At 34.8% G+C, this 23346-nt stretch overlaps 1 protein-coding gene across 1 annotated transcript in view; it reads left to right on the forward strand.

Moving 5' to 3' along the window:
• LRP1B (LDL receptor related protein 1B) overlaps positions 1–23346 on the forward strand; it is a 1834834-nt gene that overhangs the window by 1375758 nt on the left and 435730 nt on the right. The window contains exons 38-41 of the mRNA XM_035008121.1: positions 10757–10883; positions 11020–11171; positions 11467–11591; positions 13161–13532. Of these exons, the coding sequence (XP_034864012.1) occupies positions 10757–10883; positions 11020–11171; positions 11467–11591; positions 13161–13532 (776 nt within the window). The remainder of the gene's footprint in view (positions 1–10756; positions 10884–11019; positions 11172–11466; positions 11592–13160; positions 13533–23346) is intronic.

The raw sequence follows: 23346 nt of genomic DNA on the forward strand, positions 1-23346 counted from the left end.
AAGAGAAGAGAAGAGAAGAGAAGAGAAGAGAAGAGAAGAGAAGAGAAAAGTCACTTTCTCACTACAAGTCCTCAGGCCAGAAGGAGTCTGATCAAAGCTGGAGAGAGGGAAAATTTTTAAAATACATATGAGATATCAGTTTGGACTTAGAAAGATCCAGTCTTTTATGCCTGAAAAATTAATCTTAACATTATTATTTTTTTCTTTTAACTAAAATTGTCTTGGAAGTCCTGGATTCTTCCTGAGATAGTATGTTCTGGAGAAAAGATATTGAGTAGAGTATATGGAATCAGGAGTTGGATAAATAAAAAGTCACTTTGGTTTACTCCAACTGTTCAGACTCTTCAGTAAACCATGGTAGTAGATGAGATTACCCAAGAAAGAGTACAGAAAAAAAGAAGTCTAAGGATAAAAATGGAAAATGTTTACAGTTAGGGGATGAAATGATTAAGAGAGGGGAAAAAGAAAATCAACAATAAGGCAAAAGAGAAAGAAAAGTGGCCATTTCAAGTCCTCAGAAAATTACTCTATTATAGAATTCAAGGGAAGACAGTTCCAGGGAGAAGAGTGTGTCAGCAGTAAAGAGCTTAGGAGAGATTAAAGCAAAGAACAGAACATGCAGTTGATGATCAGGATGATACTGCTAATTGTTACCAATTTCAGAAAATTGGTAAAGACAGAAGCCAAATATAAAGAATGAATAAATGAAAGATAATTAGAATGTAGAACTAGCGTATTTCATCTACAATGACAGAAACTTGGGCAATGAAGGGAAAGAGGGAACAATAGAAATGTTGACAAGGTAGTAGGATATGGAGGAAGTTATCCTTAGTGTAGGAGTCAGGGGCTACTCCACATGTTCACAGGCAGAGGGGAAGAGACTGGCAGAAAGGCAAATTCCAGGAAGTGTAGGAGGAACTTGGACAAGGAAGAAGCAATAGGGTGGGACAGGAAGAATATCAGACCAGAAAGCAGATGGACAAAATTGGCATCTTACATCAGGTATCCTAGAAACAGATCCTGGAATGAGAATTCAATTCAGGAAATGGGAGAGAAGCAGGGTAGGAAAGGAGAAGAGACCAAACAGAGGTTCAACTGTGAGTGAAGTCCAGGTCTCAACTGATTACTTGGGGACCTCTGGAGTGTAAACCTCACTTGAGAGCAAGGGAGTTTGCCTTTCAAACTCCCACCCAAACATTCATTGGATGAGGGCAACCCTTGGGAGACCTACACTTTCAAGATTTCTAGCTCTCAGCACTGCTTGTGAAAGAAGACTTGCTAGTTCCTGTCTTCTCAAGAAAAGTGCCTATGGGAACTGTTGGAGACAAAGGACACAGAAGCTGGGCACTGGCGAATATCGAAATAGAAAATAAGATCTGAGGGTGTCTAGATGGAACACCAACAGTGCCCACTACAGTTTGAAACCCCAGCTTGGATGTTTCCTACCTTTGAGATCTTTTGAAATATCTTGATTTCAAATGCCTATGTCCTTTTTGGTTATTGAAAGGATTAAATGGGGTAAATTTAAGTGGGAGGATTGAATTAGGGGAATATCTCTTCCCTCTTCTAGTTTTGGAGATGGAGTGAAGAGACAGGATGCAGCAATAAAATATATATTAGCAATTAAAATTAGTGAAATTGAAGAAACTCATAAGCTCATAGGCGAAAGTCATAGGTGTTAGGGTAGCAGCTTTAAATGGATAGGTAAGTTTTGCTGAAATTATTGTGGTGAATAGAATATGAATACAAGGACTTAAAGCAACATGAATCTAGCTGGGATTGATTTCTAGCATCTAATTAGTATGTTTCTATGACCTTGAGTAGTAATATTCAGTACCTTAGCAGTAGCAAAAAAAAAAAAAAGAGAGAGAGAGAGAAAGGGAGCAGGTGGTGACAGATTCAAAGTTGGATTGTAATGGAATAACCATGAGTTGCCGGTCAGGAGCTGAGGCCTAGAAGTTAGTGATGGAATCATGGAAACCAAGAACAGCAGATTAAGGTCAGAGTAAAGAGTAAGCACATGAATGACCAAGACAACTCTATAAATTAAGTGAGGATTTCGGATTTGGTAAAATTGGAAACAGAGCAGTCGCATGTGGTAATTAAGATGAGTGTGTGGCCTTACTTCTGTAAGGCAGAGGCGAAGGAGGGATATAGGTCCCTGGAAAGGATGAGGTGAACGTGAGCTGAGATGTCCACAAGGTCATCAGCATGAGTCATGAAGTCCATAAGAATGTCAGCTGTGGAAGGAGAAGATGGCAAAGTTTCCAGTGAGTAGGAAAGCAATTAAATAAAATCAGTGGCTAATTGTGATAGTGGTGATGTGGTATGCAAAAGTCAGATGTGTGAATTTATGCTGTGAATGTTTTAAAATAAGTGATTATAACCTCAGAGAAAGTTTTCTTTCTTACTTAAATCTCCACTTAATTTTCTCAGGTATCTCATGCAATAACTCTTCTGTCATCTTTAATCAGTTTCTTTCAATGAAACATTTCCCTTTGTTTTTCAAATAGGATCAGATCTCTCTCATTTGAAACAATCGAACAAACAAACAAACAAAAACCCAACTCCCCCCGCAAAAAACAGTGTCTTATTTCTCTCTGTTTACTTCTCAATTTCTTAAAATAGAAAAGTTCTGTTCCTTCCAGAATTGTTAAAATTTATCCATAGCCAAATTCAGAGATTTTTTTTCTAGATTTCACAGCATTTGCCTTCTCTTTGACATATTTCTCCATTGATTATCCATTCAAGAATTTATTTTCTCTGTTACCTTCTCTAACTCTGAGTTCTCTTGCTCTCTCTCACCCCCTCCATATACCTCCTCCACATCTCTCTTCATGTATGTCTTTGTATGCCATTCCCTCTCTTGATATATTTATCCGTCAAAACATATTTTCATGTTTTTTACATTAATCACTGCATTGCATCCAAAATCTTGTCTTCATTCCTTCACTTATATTTCCATTTTTCTTTAGAAAATCTTTGTTTGAATGTCACCATAACAGAAATTTAATATATCCTCCTACCTTTATTTTACTGACTTCTTTGCCTAACTATTGTATGTGTTTTTGTCCTGACAAGATTGAAACTTACTTTAGATTTTCTGTAGTTTTTCATCTGTCACTAACTCCTGTCATCTCTTGTCTCCAGATGTCTCTTAGATTTCCCATTTCTTTTTATTGCAACTGTGAGCTCAACATAGACTCAGCTGGAGTATCTCATTAAATATTTTTGATTTCCTAATCTTGAACCCCCAAAACAAAATTTACATTTTAATCCACAAAACAAGAAATCTTTGAAATATGTAGCAATAATTCAAATATTATTTGCCACCATACCCTCACTTCTTCTTAAAAATATTTCTTAAATATTAAGTCACATGGATAGATATTTTGTCAGGATTTATAGTTAAGAATTGATACACCTTTTTAAATGCTCTGCTGATTTTCAGGAAATGTTTATTGAAACATTGGTTTCCAGGTAATATTACATAGACATTTAGGTGTCAAAATTCATATCATATGAATAAAGTACAGCATTTTCACTTTCTGCTTGAAGTTAAAACGTGTCAGGTGATATTGCCAAAGGAAAAGGTGAACAATGATGGAGTAAATTAGCGGAATTCAAGACATAAACATGTCTTGAAAAGTGGGCATGAAGCCTGTTCTGAACAATGGAGACTTGAAGTCTTTTAAATGTAGCCAGATGCAAAATAGGAAGCATGTATGAATTTACTTCAGCTTGAAAAATTAGTTTCTTCCTTCTGTTGACTTTTTGGTAAGGCATCACTTCCTTTTAAAAAAACTGAAATGTAATAATTTTTTTACGCTAAAAACTCACTTTCTACAGTAGAAGTCACAGTATGTCACCTCGTATAATACCAAAAAAGTTGGTTAACTTCCCATAATGAAGCACAAACACTCTCTTTTTTTTTTTTTTTAGACACCAGGATGTACATTGTTTTGTTAATCTAGCTTTATATTTTTGTGATCATAAATAACTTGCTGAAAAGTATTTCTTTCCATAGGATTCAGCTTAACTTGGAATCTTGGTGTTCGACAACTACATATTGTCAAGTGGTCTTTGATTGATTACATGTATATGTATATATATATATATATATATATATATATATATATGCTTTTAGAATATGCTTAACAATAGACAGAAGATCTTGAATGATAGTTTAACATATTTTGAGATAGCAAGAGTATGGCATAGCTTAACACCATATCCTAAAGTATGCTTTTATCTCAAGGCAAGATAACACATATAAAAAACAAGTAGATTTAAATTTGGTTTGCAGGGTGCCTGGGTGGCTCAGTCGTTAAGCGTCTGCCTTCAGCTCAGGTCATGATCCCAGGGTCCTGGGATCGAGCCCCGCATCAGGCTCCCTGCTCCGCAGGGGAAGCCGGCTTCTCCCTCCCCCACTCTCCCTGCTTGTGTTCCCTCTCTCGCTGTCTCTCTCTCTCTGTCAAAAAAATAAAATCTTTAAAAAATAATAATAATAATAAATTTGGTTTGCAGTTGAAATAGTGGTGGAATCAGGGTATTAGTATGTAATATAAGACACCATGATGGTCAAATAACTCAGAACATGCCCCAAATTATAAGCAGCTTTCTCTACAAGTCTCTAAGAGAGGCATATAAACAAATTATAATAACAAATGGAAGAAAAGTGTCACACTATTTTTCACTAGGAATTTCCTCAAAAATTCTGCAAACACCTTTTTTTTAAAGCTAGTTAGGTTTTGCTCACCTCATCTTTTACCATATGCTTACCTTCATTCCTTAACCTCTAAACACGAATCTTGGATCTTATCCTCCCTGCTAAAAGCAGGGAAGAAGGACTAGGAGCAATCAAGATGCCTTGGGTTAACACTGTAGCTCAGTGGCTGATGGAGGAGAAAGAGAGGCCAGAAATGGCATTCCAAGTCCCACTACAGGAGGGAGCTCCTGGTCCAGATCACCAAAGCCATGCTGAATGGAAACCAGAAATAGCCACACACAAATGTATGAACTTACCCTGATTTTTTTTAAGGGATCTGACCAATAAAACTGTGGTTAAAGGGTAAAAGAAAAGTTTGAAAGATTTATTTCTCTGTGTACCTGTGGAAATTGTCTCAGCATCTTTCAATGTGAAATATCCAGGGTAAGTTGCATATGATTGATATATAAGATAAGTTAGAGGTCGGGGCACCTGGGTGGCTCAGTCGGTCAAGCGGCTGCCTTCAGCTCAGGTTATGATCCCAGGGTCCTGGGATCGAGCCCCACATCGGGCTCCCTGCTCGGCGGGGAGCCTGCCCCTCCCTCTCCTTCTGCTGGCAGCTCCCCCTGCTTGTGCGTGCTTTCTCTCTCTCTGAAATAAATAAATAAATAAATAATCTTTAAAAAATAAAAGACAAGTTAGAGGTCATGAAACAAATTGGAAAATTCTGTGTAATATTTTAATAATTCTAAATCAGCTTATGAGTACTAAGAGTCTAGGCTCTAGGAATCTAGGTATTAAATATTTCATAGGAAAAATATATATGTATTATAGGGACACATCAAATATTATATATTTGGGATACCAAAACTGAATAAAATATGACCCTTTAATCAGGAAAAACATTGTGAAACATGTAAATAGCAAAGTAATATCATATATGTACATGTACATGTTTATTAAAATGAGAGGATGTGCAATGAGGCAGGGTGTAAATTAATTAAATAAGGAACTAAATATAATACACGCTATAAACATAATATGCTACCGTATTACAGATGCCAAATACATTTTTCTTTGTGAAGAATTTTTCTTGATACTTCTCCAGTATTGGCTGGGCATACACATAATTGTTTCACTCAATATTGCAAAGTAGGGAATCAAGAAGGCATCTGATGTAAAACGTTAAGAATAATAGAAACCAGAGCAAGACCTGTAGAATAAATGATAAATACTGTTTTATGCCTAAACAGAAAAAGAGAACAACCCAGATGGCCCATATCTTTATTTTGGCTCAAAAGAAAAGTTCATTTCTTAATTGTTTGTAGAAATGACAAACAGTGTTGAAGCCTGTACTTACATGGCTTGGAGACTTACAGCCAGCAAGTTTTAAGTATTTCTACTGGCTTTTTTTTTTTTTAGGTAATTATTTACCCATTTGCCTCTACCATTAAACAGTGGGTTTCATGAGGGTCACTAAGGCCACTTCATCTGGTGTCATCAGCTGCTAGCACATAATAGGTACCTAATTAATATTTGTTAAGTGAGTACATGACTGCACTAAAAGAATACATTTGAGAATCATCCACCAAACTGCAGACAAAAAAAAAAAAAAAGAAAGAAAAGAAAGGAAAAGAAAAGTAGTTTTCAAGGTTATACTGTCTCTAGACTCTTTCTTTTAGCGAGTGTTCTCCTATCTGTGCTTGAGTTCTTTTTATATTACAGGAACCTCTAAGCAATAGTAACACATTCAGGACTTGAAAAGTGATTTGGGATTGGCATGGAATGCTTTCTCAAAACAGAACTGCACATTACATGAAGAAAAAGGAAATGTGAAGAAGGCCTCACAGGAATAGAGAAGGTTCTACTTTACACTGTTTCCTCATAGGGGATGAAGAATGTCAATTCATGTATTCATGAAATGTATTCAAGGTCTTATGTTATTTGTACGTACCCAAAAGATGGAGACATTGACATGTTGGCCTACAATGTCTTCGATTAGTATGAGTTTTAAAAGTAATTCTAATCAAACTGCTATGACACTGAAAATTACAAGCAGTTTTTTGTCAGATAAAAGCTCATGCTCACATAAAGGCTAGCTGCTGTTGTTAATTTGTAGGGGTTTTGTTTTGTTTCTTTTTGTTTTTTTGGTACTTTTTGCTGAAAAAGTAACACACTGTTGACCCCCGAGTGGGGCAGAGGGAACAATAACATCCTTGATTCTCTTCTCAATCAAGGCATCTACCTATAGAAGAATTACATGATCTTCATTTTTGTAACAACATGGAAATTTTTGGTTTTCTCATCTTTCTTTAGCACTCTGATAAATTATATAAATCATGCTCTCTTATAAGGGCATAAGAACAGGAAGAAATGGTGAGTTTATTGTAAAAATTGCAACCCAGATCTGTGTTCAAAGGAAATAGTTTAGCAGTAAAAAAAAAAAAAAAAAATCTTAAATTCAAAGAAAATGATTGATCTAAATTAGTTGCTTTTCACTATTGTTCTTATATCTAAAAGAATCACATTTAATCCTGTTCCTTTTATAATAATTTGGGCTTATTCATTCTTTTCTTTATACCTGACACTTTTTACCCTTCCCCACCAAAGCCAAAGCTTTGTTTTCATGTTAGCTTTATTTCTCAAAAAAAAAAAAAAAGAAATTATACAAGAGCATTTGTAATATTTTCTGTATTTTTGAGCTTTAATCTAACTAATTGTGAGAGAAAAAAGATTTGTTTTCCTTTCTAAGTGTACCTGTATGTAAAGTAATTCTGATATTAGTACAAGGGTCATATGATAAATTCAATAAACTTTTGGGGACTTTGGGAATTCCAATTCTACCAAATGGAATATTTTACTTATTTTTCAAATGTCAATAATTAATTCGATGTTAATATTGGAACATAATATGTATCCATTGCACATTTTCCTGCCAAGAACTTCTGTGTCATTAAGACAATCTGGATATTTTGTTATGATGATTTCTGAACATTATTCTTACAATCCTTCAAACCACTTTTGAATGTCCCATTTTTGATTTTGTGATTTTAAATTATGTAACTGCAAGCCTCTGTAAATATGGGAATTCACAGCCTAGGGCAAATTATTATCCAGAGAAACTTCAGTTATACAACACAACATTTGATTTTAACAATTCTGAAAATTTCTAGGTCTGGAATAAACTTGAGAAGTATTTCCAGTGCTAGATTAACCAAGTTAATTCTCTAAAGGCACTTTCTTTCACTATATCATACAACTCAACAAACATTTCCCTACAGCAAATTTTGAACTCAAATGGGAACAACATCAGTCTATAATGCTATCACTGAATCTTAATTTCCATGGGGTCTCAAAAACCAGTGACAAGGATTTTCATTTCTTCCCTTCATGAAAAATCACATTTAGATACCAAGAATCTATGTTCATTAAAATTATCTCAAGTACATCTATATAAATTACTATCTTAAATGATTCATAAGTTTCTCCCTGCAGTTTCATAAGCTTAGTGTTCTTTCTCTACATTTAGTTGTAATCCCTGAAGGTTCCCAAGGTGCTAATTCTATTCAGTTCTTTATTTTTAATTTCACTTTAAGGAGCAAATAAATTACTCCTTTCCTGACATTCATAAAATGTTGCTTAATTTTAGTAGGTATAGAATCTTTTAGTTTTATTAAGTTGATAAATTATTTAGCCATGAAAGTGATTCCCTCAGTCAGATTTGATTTCATATATAACGATAATTTATCAAGTCTCTATAGAAAATTTGAGTAAAATCTGTACTCAAGACAATTTTATTTTGAATAATTTTAATTCTTAAATTTATTATCATTCATCCAAGACTCTTGCATGGAAGTATTGCAGACTTAAAATGAACAGGGACTACTTGAGAAAAAAAGAACAAGAACAAGAGAGACTTGTTTCTCAATACTAAGACCATTTTTCATGGTTTGTTTTGTGTTTTTAAGTATGAAGATTTTTGTTCTATTCCTTATAGCTAGGGAAAAATAGCATTTGGTATAAGATTATTATATCGTTGTAGTATATTTATATTTGAGGCAACATAAAGAATACACCATAGGCCTGGGTTAATAAAGCGTGGGTGAAGTTCCTGGCTTCAACCCTTCCTTATCATCTGCGCAACTGTGGATCATTAACTTACTGAGTTTCAGTATCTGTGAGAATTAGAGCTTAGTTATGTTAAATGGCTGATTTGCTTTTGCTCACTCAAAATAATATTTTTATTATTCACTTTGTGCATTTGAAAGCAGATTATTATTAAATAAAAGGTATATTGTACGTATTTCCTTTCATATTTGAACTCTGGAGTATGTTAAAGTAGATGACAAGAATCAGACTGGATAAATAAGCACCTGTCTGTCCTGGCCCCCACAATACCTTCTTCAGTGTCAATCCCCTGACATTTTAACACAGTGACTGACGTCATTTAAGGAGCACTATTAATGCTGAAATTTTTCCTTAAAAAGTTAAATGGGGCAACAAATTTGGCCTCCCAGTTATCCAATTTATTTTTTAAAATACTGAGAATCCCCATTAAAGTTTTAAAAATTCTTAACTATAATGCAGGCATAGATTTTTTTTTTATGCCTGTTTCAGCCTAGATCTAACCAATAAAATATTAGTTGGATTTCTTGCTACAAAGATTTCCCTTTCTGATTTATAGAGCTTGTGAATATGAATGAAAACTTCTTCAGGATTAATATACTTGGAATTCTATCCACACCTCTTTTTCGTCTGATTGTAAAAGTCCAACACATTTATTTTACATAGCATTTTCAGGAAAAAAAATTAACTTTTAAAATAAATCAGAACAATATGCATAAAGGGAATACATGTATTTTTACATAGTTTAAGTATCTTTTTATGGATAAATAGTAAGATCATTAAGTGGATATTAAATATGAATGTACATCTTTGATTTTTCTATATGCAATCTCATTTTCTTATGTATGATTACTCATATATATGTATTCTAATATGCACAGAATACTACTCATTTTTGCCTGAATGAATCAATGATTGCCATATTTTTCTAAATTCTAATCATTGCTGTTTTCTGACAGTTAAGTAAAAACTTCAGTGGACATAACTTCAAAAGAGTGGATCCTATTTATCTGAAACCATGTATTTTGTATTGTAATATAAATTTACAACATAAATATTATGTATGCTGAATGAATGAATGAAAAAAGCACAGATAATACGCCTTCTGTTTTTCTACATTTAGTTTTTTTCTGACATGTTTTATTTCAGTATGCTCTGGATTTTCTTTCTGTATTTCATTTTCTTCCATATTCCATTTTGCATTATGAGATTACTAAAATAAGAATGTCTGCTTTTGTATGAATCCATGTTTTATGATCACTTCACAGGATAACTTACAAAATTTAAATTAGAATAGTTACATTTAGCAGTGTAAATGGACAGAATTGAAATTATAGTGCATTCATGTATGCATTAATAAATTAAATATTTATCTACCACTAATTTTTATTTTTATTTTAAAAATTTTCTAATTTCCTAGTGCTGTAGGTATCCTAGTAGATGAAAAGGAGAAAAGATCACTGTCCTTCTTGAGCTTATTGTCCAGTGGAGGCAAAAGGCATTAATAGAGAAATATAGAGTAGAGAAATATAAGAAATATAAAACTGTAAGTTTGCCGCTCTAATCCATGCAGAGTATATAGTACAGTAATCAGAACACAAAAGAATTTTTGAGTGAAATGATGTTTGAAATAGGAACAAGAGCAAATTAATCAAACAGGTTGGAGAAAAGCATTTCAGACAAAATACTTTGCATGAGCAAAGTATTTTGGAGGGATTTTGAATCCATCCTTGTGATTTCTAAGAATAGTTAAATATTTTTTACAATAAAAAATTATTTTTTGTAAACATAAACACACATGTGTATTGATTTCTAAAATGTATTATTTTTGTTCTATTGGTATGGATGTTACTGCTTTATCATTAATAATATGTGTTTTTGTGTTTATTTGCATATTACTATAAATCAACAATTTCATTTCAGCTACTTGTTCTGGACTGAATGGGGACAGATGCCCTGCATTGGAAAGGCCCGCTTAGATGGCTCAGAGAAGGTTATCCTCGTAAGCATGGGAATAGCATGGCCGAATGGTATCTCCATTGACTATGAGGTGTGTTGGATTTCTTAAGTATTTAAAGTGCATTAACTGCCAACTTGCATTAATCCACTCTTACCATTCTCTTATTTTTTTAATAAACCACTTAATCCAAAACAGCTCATAATACTACTTTTCAATCGATCTTTAGGAAAACAAATTGTACTGGTGTGATGCTCGTACAGACAAAATAGAAAGAATCGACCTCGAGACTGGAGGGAATCGTGAGATGGTGCTGTCAGGGAGCAATGTGGATATGTTTTCAGTTGCGGTCTTTGGGGCTTACATCTACTGGTCTGACAGGTAATTTATTTTTTCATAAGTATTTGAGTCTCAAAATGTTATTTCATGCCAGTTGCTTTACCCTTGTAGGATTAGCCATTCCTTAGCAAGGTCACAAAAAGGATCTCACAAAGCCATGTAATTTCCACAGAAAGTTAGGCACTCTTGCTATTCCAGGCTCAAGCATTTCAATGTCACAGACTAAAGTTGGTTTCTTTTCCCTTCTGCTTGGCCATCTGTTATCTTCGGTTTAAATAACTGACTTGATGTGAATTACTTAAAGATTGTTGATCATGTATGTTCAACTTCTTGTCAGAGCACATGCCAACGGGTCCATCAGAAGAGGCCACAAGAATGATGCCACAGAAACCATAACCATGAGAACAGGTCTCGGAGTCAACCTGAAGGAGGTTAAAATCTTTAACCGAGTAAGAGAGAAAGGTCAGCACGCTTATATAATGAATACATCTTATGTCATTCCTCTCCTATTTCTACTTTTTTAAAAAGATTTTATTTATTTGACAGAGAGAGACAGCGAGAGAAGGAACACAAGCTGGGGGAGTGGGAGAGGGAGAGGGAGAAGCAGGCTTCCCAGGGAGCAGGGAGCCCGATGCGGGGCTCGATCCCAGGACCCTGGCTGGGATCATGACCTGAGCCGAAGGCAGACGCTTAACGACTGAGCCACCCAGGTTCCCTCCTCTCCTATTTCTAAAACATTTATCAAACTTAAGGATTCTTATATGAATCCAAAACCTCAAAATTCTATTTTTTACATCTAATTTCCTACAAAAATCATACAGTAGCCTAATGAAATGAATATAAAATAGTTCAAACATTGATATTTTTGCCTAGGACAGTGTATTTATATGGACATGTTATATACCTGGCATGTCTTCAGTATAGGTTTGGGCTAAGTAACATAGACTATCTTGATATATATACATATTCAACAAAAAATACAAAGCACAATTAAGATATTAGAGAATAAAAAGTAGCCAAAAATATGTGTTTGGGGTTATATTTTGATATATAAAGTGATTATGGCTTCAGAAGTTTGCTGTTGGTGTGAAATATTTCTGAAGTCATCACTTCCTTAAAATGTGTGTATTGAAACTGATATGGTAGTGGTTTGGATATTTTTTTAAAATTTACCTCAAATTAAATGTCTATTTTATGTCATTAAATATCCATAATAATGTCCATTAAAATAAATTGTAATTAATTTTCTTGACATCAAAGATAGGTGTAGGGGCCTGGGTGGCTCAGTTGGTTAAGACACTGCCTTCTGCTCAGGTCATGATCCTGGAGTCCCGGGATCGAGTCCCGCATCGGGCTCCCTGCTCAGCGGGGAGTCTGCTTCTCCCTCTGACCCTCTTCCCTCTCGTGCTCTCTGTCTCTCATTAAAAAAAAAAAAAAGATAGGTGTAATAATTTTGGAGCTGATGATGGATTCATGGAGGAAAATTAGCCTGATCGAGAAATCTTAATAGTATATTACATCTTCACTCAAAACTGAAGTAAAAACTTATGCTTATATACACTTAGGAGGTTAGGTGCATTGGAGCTGTAAATTTCTTTGATAGCTTTCATATTTCATAGACAAGATTTTAAAGCAGTGAGTGCACTGTTTGTTGGTGAATTCAGTTCATGTTTTGAGAGAATTGTTACTTGTGCCAAAGATTATAATACATAAAACCTATTGCAATTTCAGCATCAAATTTCAAAAAAGAGTTATACACGTAACTGGCTGATTGAGGGGAAATTTTAATACTTTTATTTGGATGGTGTTTGGAGCAGAAGAATGCGATCTTTGAAATAAGAAATCCAAGATTTTAAACTGGTATAAAAAAATCAGTACTTTAGAGTATTTGATTTTTTTTTTTTACTGACCAGTATTATTAAAAAGACTATTCAACATTATTTTTAAAAATATTTCTGTAAGAAAAATCACTTGAAAAACAAAAGAAAAACAAACACATATGTTTGTGTATGTATCTTTTCTCCTCTTTAGGGACCAATGTTTGTGCCAAAGATAATGGTGGATGTCAGCAACTCTGTCTTTATCGAGGAAATTCTCAGAGAACTTGCACTTGCGCCCATGGATATTTGGCAGACGATGGAGTTACTTGCTTAAGGCATGAAGGTTATTTGCTGTATTCAGGGAGAACGATATTAAAAAGTATACATCTTTCTGATGAAACCAATTTAAATTCACCAATAAGGCCATATGAGAATCCACATTATTTCAAGAATGTCATAGCCTTGGCTTTTGACTATAATCAAAGAAGAAAAGGTACCAACCGGATATTTTACAGTGATGCACACTTTGGAAATATACAGCTTATTAAAGATAACTGGGAAGACAGACAAGTAATCGTTGAAAGTAAGTACAATAATTTTTAAAAAATAGTTTAGTGAAAATGAGTATCATTTGCGTTAGCGGAAAAATTGGAGTGGTAATTGCATGTAGCAATTACATTTTTTGAGTTTATGTCCAAGAATAATGTACCTATATTATCTGATCTGCCAAAAGTCAAAGAAGCAATTACTTCTTAGCATGTACAGTATGTATATTTTGATTATTAGTTTCTAATCATGGAACTTTCAATATATTTCTCATATAACCTCTTTTCTATGTGATTTTCATATATCCCCTACTTTTCCAATTTCACTAATCTTGAGGTCTGTCCTTTTCATTACTTTTAAAATGGCAAATTAGTTTATTAAATTAATAGTAAAGTATTCAAGTAATATGGATTTAAAAATGAAATTTCTGCCTCATCATTGCAACATCAATTCCATATACTTACCCATAGCTGACAGCTGTCATGCATTCAGAAGTTTTTTCATGTATGTGTGTATGTCATTTGTAATTACAAAATTGAATGATCCTATATGCATTATTCAGCTGTTTTTTTAACTATCAAATATCTTGAAAAGTATTTATTTCAGTATATAAGGCTCTATCTCATTCTTTAGAAAGCCTATGCCTATTCTGTACTAAAGATAAACTATTTGACCTTTTTCTTCTGATAAACATTTAAATTGTTTCTAGTATTTCATCATTACCTACAATGTCACAATGAAAACTTGTGCATATAAATATGTTTATTTGCACATGTATTTCTTTAGCGTAGAATCATAGAAATATAATTGCAAAGTCAGTTGGTGTTTATTTTATTTTTTATAGCTGGACAAATTTCTGTCCAAAAAGACCATATCAGTTTATATTTTCATCAACTGTATGTGAAAAGGTTTATTGTCCCATACTTTTTCCAACAATAATTTCATAATTTATTGGCTATGACTATCTAATTTGTAAAAAAAATGTCAGCTTATATTAATATACCTGATAACTACTAAGATCCAGCACCTACTGTATATTTACTCATATAAATGTAAATATAAATATAGTCAGACTTTTTACTGCACATTGCCACCCCATGCTATGCCTGCCATTCTGCTAGGCCAGTATTTGCATATTCAAATCTTACTCAGATTTTCTAAATTAGTTAAAACATATACTTGTATAAATATACATTCTCATTTCTTTATTCTCTAAGTACGGTTACCTACTTATTGATAATTTCATACCCATTTGTAAATTCCAGAATATGCCAACATGCCATTTTGGCTTGTGTGTGTGTGTGTGAGAGAGAGAGAGAGAAAGAGAGAGAGAGAGAAGAAACAATGCAACTGTAACTGTACTGATCATAAAGTTTGGACATATTTGACTTTTATTGATTCAGTATATATCTATGAAGTTTAGATAATTAATAATATATAATATTATTATATTATGTATAATAATATATATATATAATAATAACTGTGGTCCTCCAGTTTTTCTAGACTGATACAATTTAGAGTTGGAAGTGCTTACATTATATCCACAATGTATGAATTTATTAATTAGTCCATAGACCTTTAGAAGCTACAGTTTCAGAAGAAACTACAAGTCAACAAACATTAAAATTCAGTAGAATCTATAAGATACTAGAGGACTAGAGAACAAAAATAATCTGTTTGGGGCAGGGTACAAGATGCCACTGACCTGAGTTGAGGAAATTTAAAGGATCAATAGGAATCTATTAGTTGATTGGGCCAGATAGGGGAGGAGAAGAGGAAGAAGGATAATTCTAGACTTGTGGTCTTCAAGTTTGGTTTCCTGGGGTTCCCTGTTATGTGTTCAAGGAGTCTAAGAGCTATTTTTATGATAATACTAGATAATTACCTTTTCCACGGTATTGACATTTGCATTGATGGTGTAAAAGCGATAGTGACTAGACTGCTGGCAACTTAGTACTAATCAAGGCAATGGCACCCAACTGTCCTAGTAGTCATTGTATTTTTCACTGCCACTTAATAGCTGGGAAAGAACAGATACTACAGTAGCTGGGAAAGAAAGAGCCAGTTGCACTTAAAGAACGTCCTTGAAGAGAGTAGAACATTTTTATTTTATTAAACCTTGATCCTTCAGTACACATCTCTTTAGTATTCTGTGTGATGAAATACATATAAGGCACTTTTGCTGCATTCTGAAGTGCAATGGTTGCCTGAAGGAAACCAAGTATTTGTGCGATTATTTGGGTTCATGTTTTTTTTATGGAACGCCATGTTTTACTTGAAAAATGAAGAACAGACAGACTATGGTTATTCAGACCTAGGTGTATAGCAGACATTTTCTAAAGAATGAATACAATGAGTCTGTCACTACAAGGAAAATGACTGACAATATCTGCTGCAAATAATAGAAATCAAGCTTTCAAGTAAAAATTAGAATTCTGGAAGACTTGTATCAGGCACAGAAAACTTGGTAACTTTCCAATGCTTACAGGCTTTTCTGATGAGATGGGTAGTGATATTACTGAGGTGATTTTTTGGGGGTATTGCATAATGAAATGTGTCAACAGATATGCATAACTTAGGGAACCAATATTTTGCAAATGACATGATAAAATCATGCATGGGTAAATGATCCATTCAAAGTGTAGGATAGACCAATGAATTTTAATGTAATAGGGTATGAAAAGTTCACCACTGTGGGTTCTGATTCTACACTGAAGCTAACCTTTAAGTAACTACTGCTTGGGGCGCCTGGGTGGCTCAGTTGGTTAAGCGACTGCCTTCGGCTCAGGTCATGATCCTGGAGTCCCGGGATCGAGTCCCGCATCGGGCTCCCTGCTTGGCAGGGAGTCTGCTTCTCCCTCTGACCCTCCTCCCTCTCATGCTCTCTGTCTCTCATTCTCTCTGTCTCAAATAAATAAATAAAATCTTAAAAAAAAAAAAAAAGTATCTACTGCTTGTTATGTGTTGATATAGTGTGAAAGAATATCCAGAATTATCTGAAAACTCTACTAAAACACTCCTCTCTCTTCCAACTTCATAGCCATGTGAGGCTGGATTTTCTTCACATACTTCAATTAAAACAACATTACAGCTAGGATGAAGAAGTAGATGTGTGAATCCAGCTGTCTTCTAACAAACACTAAACAGATTTGTAAAACTATAAAACAATACTCTCTTCTCACTTACAACAACACAGATATTTTCTTAGAAGATGCTAGTTATATTAATAGGCAATCAATTCATTTTTATTTTAAAAGAGAGTAATATATATTTAAAACAACATTTTTAGTTTAAATTTCTAATATGGTAAATAGCTTTAGGCACAATTCACACAAAATTTCTCTCAAGTCCTCAATAATTTTTAAGAGAGTAAAATTTCTCAAATCAAGAAGTTTCCAAACTACTCTTCTAGAGTAAGGGCTCAGAAAATTTTGTACAAAGACATGAAAAAGCACAGGGTAGACAAAGAGTCGTATATTATTTGGTAGGATTAGAATGTGGGTTATGTGGCCTGAATCGGTGTGAGAAGAAGCTGGAGTTCTAGAGAGGCTCCAATAATAAAGGATTTGATCTGCCAAGATAAGAAGTGTTTAAAAAAAAAAAAAGATTTTATTTAGATGTAGTCACCCATTAAAAGTGCACAACTTAATAGTTTTTGTTATATTACATTATTAATTTTTTTAAAATTAGGTTATATATACAATGCATAAAATATAATACACATACAATAAATAAAATTAGCAATTTTAACTATTTTTTAATTGTACAACGCAGTGACATTAATTACATTCATAATATTATACAACCATCACAACTATTTCCAAAACATTTTTATCACTTTAAATAAAATTCTGTTTAAGCAATTATTCTCCATCCCCTGCTCCCCACAACCCTGGTAACCTCTGATGTGCTTTTTTTCTGTATGAATTTGCCTATTTTAGATATTGCATGTAAGAGGAATCATACAATATTTGACCTTTTGTGTGTGGCTTATTTCACTTAGCATAATATTTTCAAGGTTCATTCATGTTGTAGCACATATCAAAAGTTCATTCCCTCTTCCTCCCCCCAAAAAAAGTTCATTCCCCTTTCTGTGGCTGAATAACATTCAATTTATGTATATACCACATTTTGTTTATCCATTCATCTGTTTATGGACACTTGGTTTCTTTCTACTTTTTCACTATTGTAAAAGTGCTGCAGTGAACATTGGTGTCCTAATATCCAAGATAAGTAGTTTTGGTTTTATTTAGTAGATAAAGGGAAAACACGACTGTTATAAGGTACACATATAATAGGATTTTTGTTTTATAATGATCACTCTGGCTGTGTTGTGTTCAGGGAAGTTTAAAGGTCATGTCTGAAGGCAGAGATGACTTGGGAGTTGTCGCATTATTATAGATCCTGTTTCCACAGTGGTAAATTAAACTGAAAGCATATTAATTAAAGTATACATACAACCAAACCATTCTAATCCTCCCCACTAAAATCAAAGCAATTAAAACCACTAACACTTCAGTGGATGTATGTGTTAACTCACATGGAAGAAGTGAAATATGATAGCTAGGAGTTGGGAATCAGTCAAGTTCGGAGTCAAATCCCACTTTGTTATTTATTTCCTGTATACTGTCAATTTCCTCACCTACAAAATGGGAAACTCATAATTTTTTTTTTTTGGTGAAGATTTTATGAGAAAGGGTATGCAAGGAACATAAAAACAAGCATTAATTTTATTTAATTTAAAACTTTATATTACTGTATTTGTGACACATTTGTGGATTATTTTGGATAATTATCTCCTAAATTATTTTTAGAATATGTGTTAGAGTGTTAAACAATCAGAAATAATTATAATAATTACAAATGTGGTAGTGTGTTAAGGTCAGACTAGAATTTAAAAATTAATTAAGATTAGTTTACATTGATAATTTACATAAACTTTTCTAAATACTCTCCTTATGCCACCCCATCCCTCCAAGAAGTTGCTAATTTGTTTAACCATTATAATCCTCTCTTGAAGTTTTGTAGGAGAATTTATAGTTTGATTTGCCAAACCAAAAATAAAAACAACAAATAAAGTAAAAAAGTACCCCCCCCCAAAAAATGAGTTACTGGCATGCAAATAAATACAAATAAGATATAAAGTTCATTTTTGTCTTGGTATTCCATTTTAATAAATCTGGTACAACGCATTTCATCCCGTTACATATTTTACCACTTACCAACAAAAGTAATTCATGGAAATGTGATTAAGTATTTAAAGATACCAAGGAGATACCATAGAGCTCTAGCTGCCGTGCAGGAAGAGCCAGGCTGAGGGAGCTTACCCTTCTCAGTTGCTGCTATGTCCCTCTGTGGGGTGAGCGGGGCTCAGAGCTCTGACCCAGCCCTCCTGTGGGTAGGTTACTGCAAGGAGGGCAGGACCTGGAGCTCTCCCTGGCCTGGTTACTGCTCACTCTGTTTCTGCTGGATGAGTAGGGCTCAGGACACCTACCCAGGCCCGTTACAGCTTGAGTGCTGTGCAGAAAGGGCGTGGCTGGGGCACTTGTCTGGTCTTGTAGTTTAGCTGCTCTGCAGGGAGGGCAGGGCTCAGAGTCCTCACCCTGTCCTTGCATCTTGTCTCCTTAGCTGAGGAAAGAGGGCAGAGTTCAAGAATCTCATCCCTCCCAGTTATGGCTTGGTGTCTGCATGGGTTACTTGGCATGGGAGCTTGCCCAGGCTGGTTATACCACTGGATAGGCAGAGCATGCCCTATAGTGCTAGCAGGCTAGAGGGAGAGCACCAAAAACGGTGCCTATCAGTTCCGTCACCAGCAAATTAGGATGAAATTTCAAAAGTGGCATCTGTCAGGGCTCTGTCCCTGGATAAAGCCTATAAGTTCCTGTCTCTCCAGCTGCCACTTTAAAATTGGTAAGTCGGTCTCTCTCACTTACGGTCTAGGCAACTTTCAATCTGTTGCTTTGCCCAGGATCTCAGGGTGAGTGGGTTTTCTTGCAACCCCTTTAAGAGTCGGGTCTCCATTCCCTGTAGTTCTATGATTTTCCTGATCTTAATCCCTATTGATTTTTAAAATCAGACATTTTGGGGGCTCATCTTTCTGGTGACAGCCCCCAGGGTCGGAGTTCCTGATGAAGGACATAGTTTCTTCACTCCTTCTGGGAGTGTTCTATATCTTGGGAATCACCATTGTGATTATGAGGTCACCACTGCTGAGTTAGGGTCCCAGGGGAGGTGGTGTCTCTGCCTCTCTTACTCTTCTCAATGCATCCTTTTTTTTTTTTTTTTTTTTTTTTTGTGGAGGTGCTGTTCATCTAGTTCTCAGGTCCTTTTCAGAGAAAAATGGTTTCATATATAGTTGTAAATTTGTTGTGTCCCTGAGAGGAGGTAAGGTCAGGGTTTTCCTATCCTGCCATCTTGAACCCTCTTCCTTTGTAATGCTTTTACATATATATTTTTTTCAAGACTACTGGTGGCAATACACCTTTCTTTTAAATTATATTGTACTGGAAATATCTTTTTCTTTTCCTTTAAGTGGGCTAGTTCCATATCCTTTTATGAGTGCCTAAAAATTCATTTGATTATGTTAATTTTTCTGTTTGCAATTTCAAAGGTAAAAAGGTCAGCTTTTAAAGTGTATTTATTTTTAATTTGCTTGGTATATATCATAAAGGCAGTCTCAAAATGTGAGAACCTTAGCTACTCACTTTTTTTCAGATTTTATAAAATAAAGAAATACTTTCAGACATTTATTAGCTAACACAATTTTCAGATAACCTATTGAGATAATTGCAAATATTGGAAAGACATAAAGGAGCATTGCTTTATTATACATTGAAATTACTAAGATTAAAAAAAAGGTAAGAATAAAGGATGAACATTGTGCATAGGGAGTCAGCAAATGGTGAGGCAAGGGATAATGTTTATGCTCCAATGGAAGACACAGGATAACATCATCATCAAATTATGGAAAGCAGAGTCATGCTTAGTACAGAGGGAAAGAAAACATGGGATTTCCTCCTCATTAGGTTGTAGGCTGTGTGCTCAGTATGACTTCCATGAATTCATAGTTTCTTAAAATATCGGAGTCTCTCCAAGAAGATGGCCTGTGTCAAATTGGGGAGGAAACAATTTTTCCTGTACCCTTTTGGGTTTTGGTCAATGAAATGTGAATTAAACTGATAGAAAACAGCTTATCAGAAAAAGCACACAAAGTGTTCAATGTTAATTTTTTGCTGTACATGGAGGCCTTCATAGAAAAGAAGTGATAGACCATTTTAACAGAGGGTGATCAACTGTAGAGATGTAGCTAAACAAATATAAAAACAAACAAACAAAAAAGAGTTTGGGTTCCTAGAGGAAGTAAATTGTGGGAAGAGAGGTATATGGGGAAACTAATGGAAGATAATGGTTGTTTAGTAGGATGTTGTTTATGTAGACTCATTTCAGTGCTATCTCCAACTCCAGTGATAGTGATTGCTCTTCTCTCCTTAGTATCCCTAGAGAGGGGACACCTTCACAAAGGAAAATTTATGACCTATTGTTAAGTAGATAGGGGCAGGGTAGAGAGGATTTCCTGCATCTGCTGTTTCTCAGTTGCCTTCAGTTTACAATAATCCTTATGTCTTAGTAGCATATTTTGGGGTGGCATATTCTGATCCCCTTCATAGGCATGATTGTCCTAAAATCTCTTACCCTATAGTATCGATCAAGACCAGATCCCTCCAGGGCACTGACATAGCTGAATAAGAGATATTGAAACCACAGGTAGAAGCTACTAATATGAGGAGCAGAAAAATTCATGAAGAACATTATTAGGGAAAGAAAAAAAAGAACTCTGAGTTATATGTAGAACATTCTACTGAAGTTCTATAGGGAAAATATGAAGTGTGGTTCAGGTCTTGGAGGCAGAGAATTGACAAGGAGAACTCAGGAGTGTTCAGTTATCAGTGTTAGGATTATTCATAGATTCAGCGCTTCCCTGTTCTTCATCAATGTGTCAGAATAGCTGACAGTGATAGACGGAGTAGAAGGCAATGTGGTCAAATACTAACAGTTTTATGTTGAGAATCAGTCTTGAGATAGGAGGCTGAAAAGTTTTCTGCAAAGGTACTCAGGCTCAGGGGATTGCCCTGGTAGATCATGTTAGATGATCTGACAAGGATTCCGTTTGCAGAATCCGAAACTGCTGGATCATGTCAATGTGGCAGAGAGTTAAGGCCTTTGCTTATTATAAAACTTGAACTTTGAAACCTATGGTGGGCTCTCAAGTTGTTATAGTTAGTAAGTTTGATTAGAAATGGAGAGAAGGAATGAGAAGAAACTGGCAAGCTGATGCATCTGCCATAGGATAGAGCACTTACAAAGATACTAGGTGGATTTGGGAAATGGATAGTGATTCACATATGAATTAACATCCCCATATGAGATCACTACCAAGTTAAGTCTCAGTAGGTGAGTGAGGGTGGAGGTAGTGAGATTAATAATCCCTGATCAGAGTCATTTCTGTATGAAATGTCAGTTTAAACTTACTTACATGTATTTTTTTTTAATCCCTAGTCTAGGAGTTGAGAGATTGGTGTATATCAATTAGTTTTGATTGTATAATAAACCATCCCAGAATCCAGTGTCTTAAAACAACAACTGCTTATTTATCCCGCTATTCTATTGGTTGGCTGGTGGCTCTTCTGGTCTGTGTCAGTTCTTCAGATCTCTGGCAACTTTGGATCAGATGGCAGCTGGATGGTCTCGGATGGCCTCCATCACGTCTGACAGTTGGCATGCTATATTCTGGATTACTGGGCCATGAGTCTCTCATCCAACAGGTTAGCTTGGGATGGTCAGATGGTTCTCAGAAATGAGAATATGCAAACATTTTACAAGCCATATGTACTAATGTCTCATTGGTCAAGGAAAATCACATGGCCAAGTTCAGATTCAGGGAATGGAGAAATAGACTCCCACTGATGGGTGGAACTACAAAGGGGCTGCACACATAAATGAAGGGGGAGAATTTGCAACTTCTATAATCAACACGGTTGTGAAAGTGATCATTAGCCTATCTCCAGAAGCTCCTAATTGATATGATGAAATTTGGCCTCGCTTTGTAAAACTCTTTTCTGTTTTATTTGTTATATAATGTTTCTTGACAATCAGTAGTGGACTAGGACAATAATATCTGGCTTTATCCATGAACTAGAAATCAATCTATCTTTGGTGGTGAAGAAATAAAATGAGACAAAAAAGGATTATCTAGTGGGGAAAAGATAAAACAAAACTATGGGTTAGTGGATTTAATGCCATTGAATTGATTCTATCAACTTCAAGAGTATACAATTTAGCTCAAATGGTGCTGAATTTTTCTTTCAAGTCCCTTGTGATTAGCTAGCTGCTATTAAGCCACTTTAATTGTCCCACATCTCTGTGTATGCAATGTGACTTAAAAAATTTTTGTTTTTCTTTGTACTTTTGACTTGAATGAGAAAGTTGTAAATGGTAACTAACGGGGAAAAATCTGTGATGTAGCATTAGAAGAGGCATTTTTCATAGGAAGCAATAAAAGAAAGTATACATATTAGAACTTTTTTTTTTCCTTTTGAGAGATTTATGGCATGAATTCAGCAGATGAAATCAATGTACTGTGAATTATGAGTAAGTCTTTGAGGGGCTGTTGATGAATTCAAAATTCCTAGGAAAGCAGTAGAGCACCTGCGGAAATAGGCAAGGGCACAAGTGAATCCAGGGTTCCTCTTGAGAGATGATTATAATTTGTAGGAGTGAAGTTGCCTGTAATTGTTTGAAAGGGAAGACATTTCAATTTCATGTACCCATTAAAATGTGCTCAGTTTTTT

The sequence above is a fragment of the Mirounga leonina genome, unplaced genomic scaffold (assembly GCF_011800145.1).
Source record: "Mirounga leonina isolate KUSES-001 unplaced genomic scaffold, KU_Mleo_1.0 Mir_151, whole genome shotgun sequence".
In the NCBI taxonomy this organism is placed as follows: domain Eukaryota; kingdom Metazoa; phylum Chordata; class Mammalia; order Carnivora; family Phocidae; genus Mirounga; species Mirounga leonina.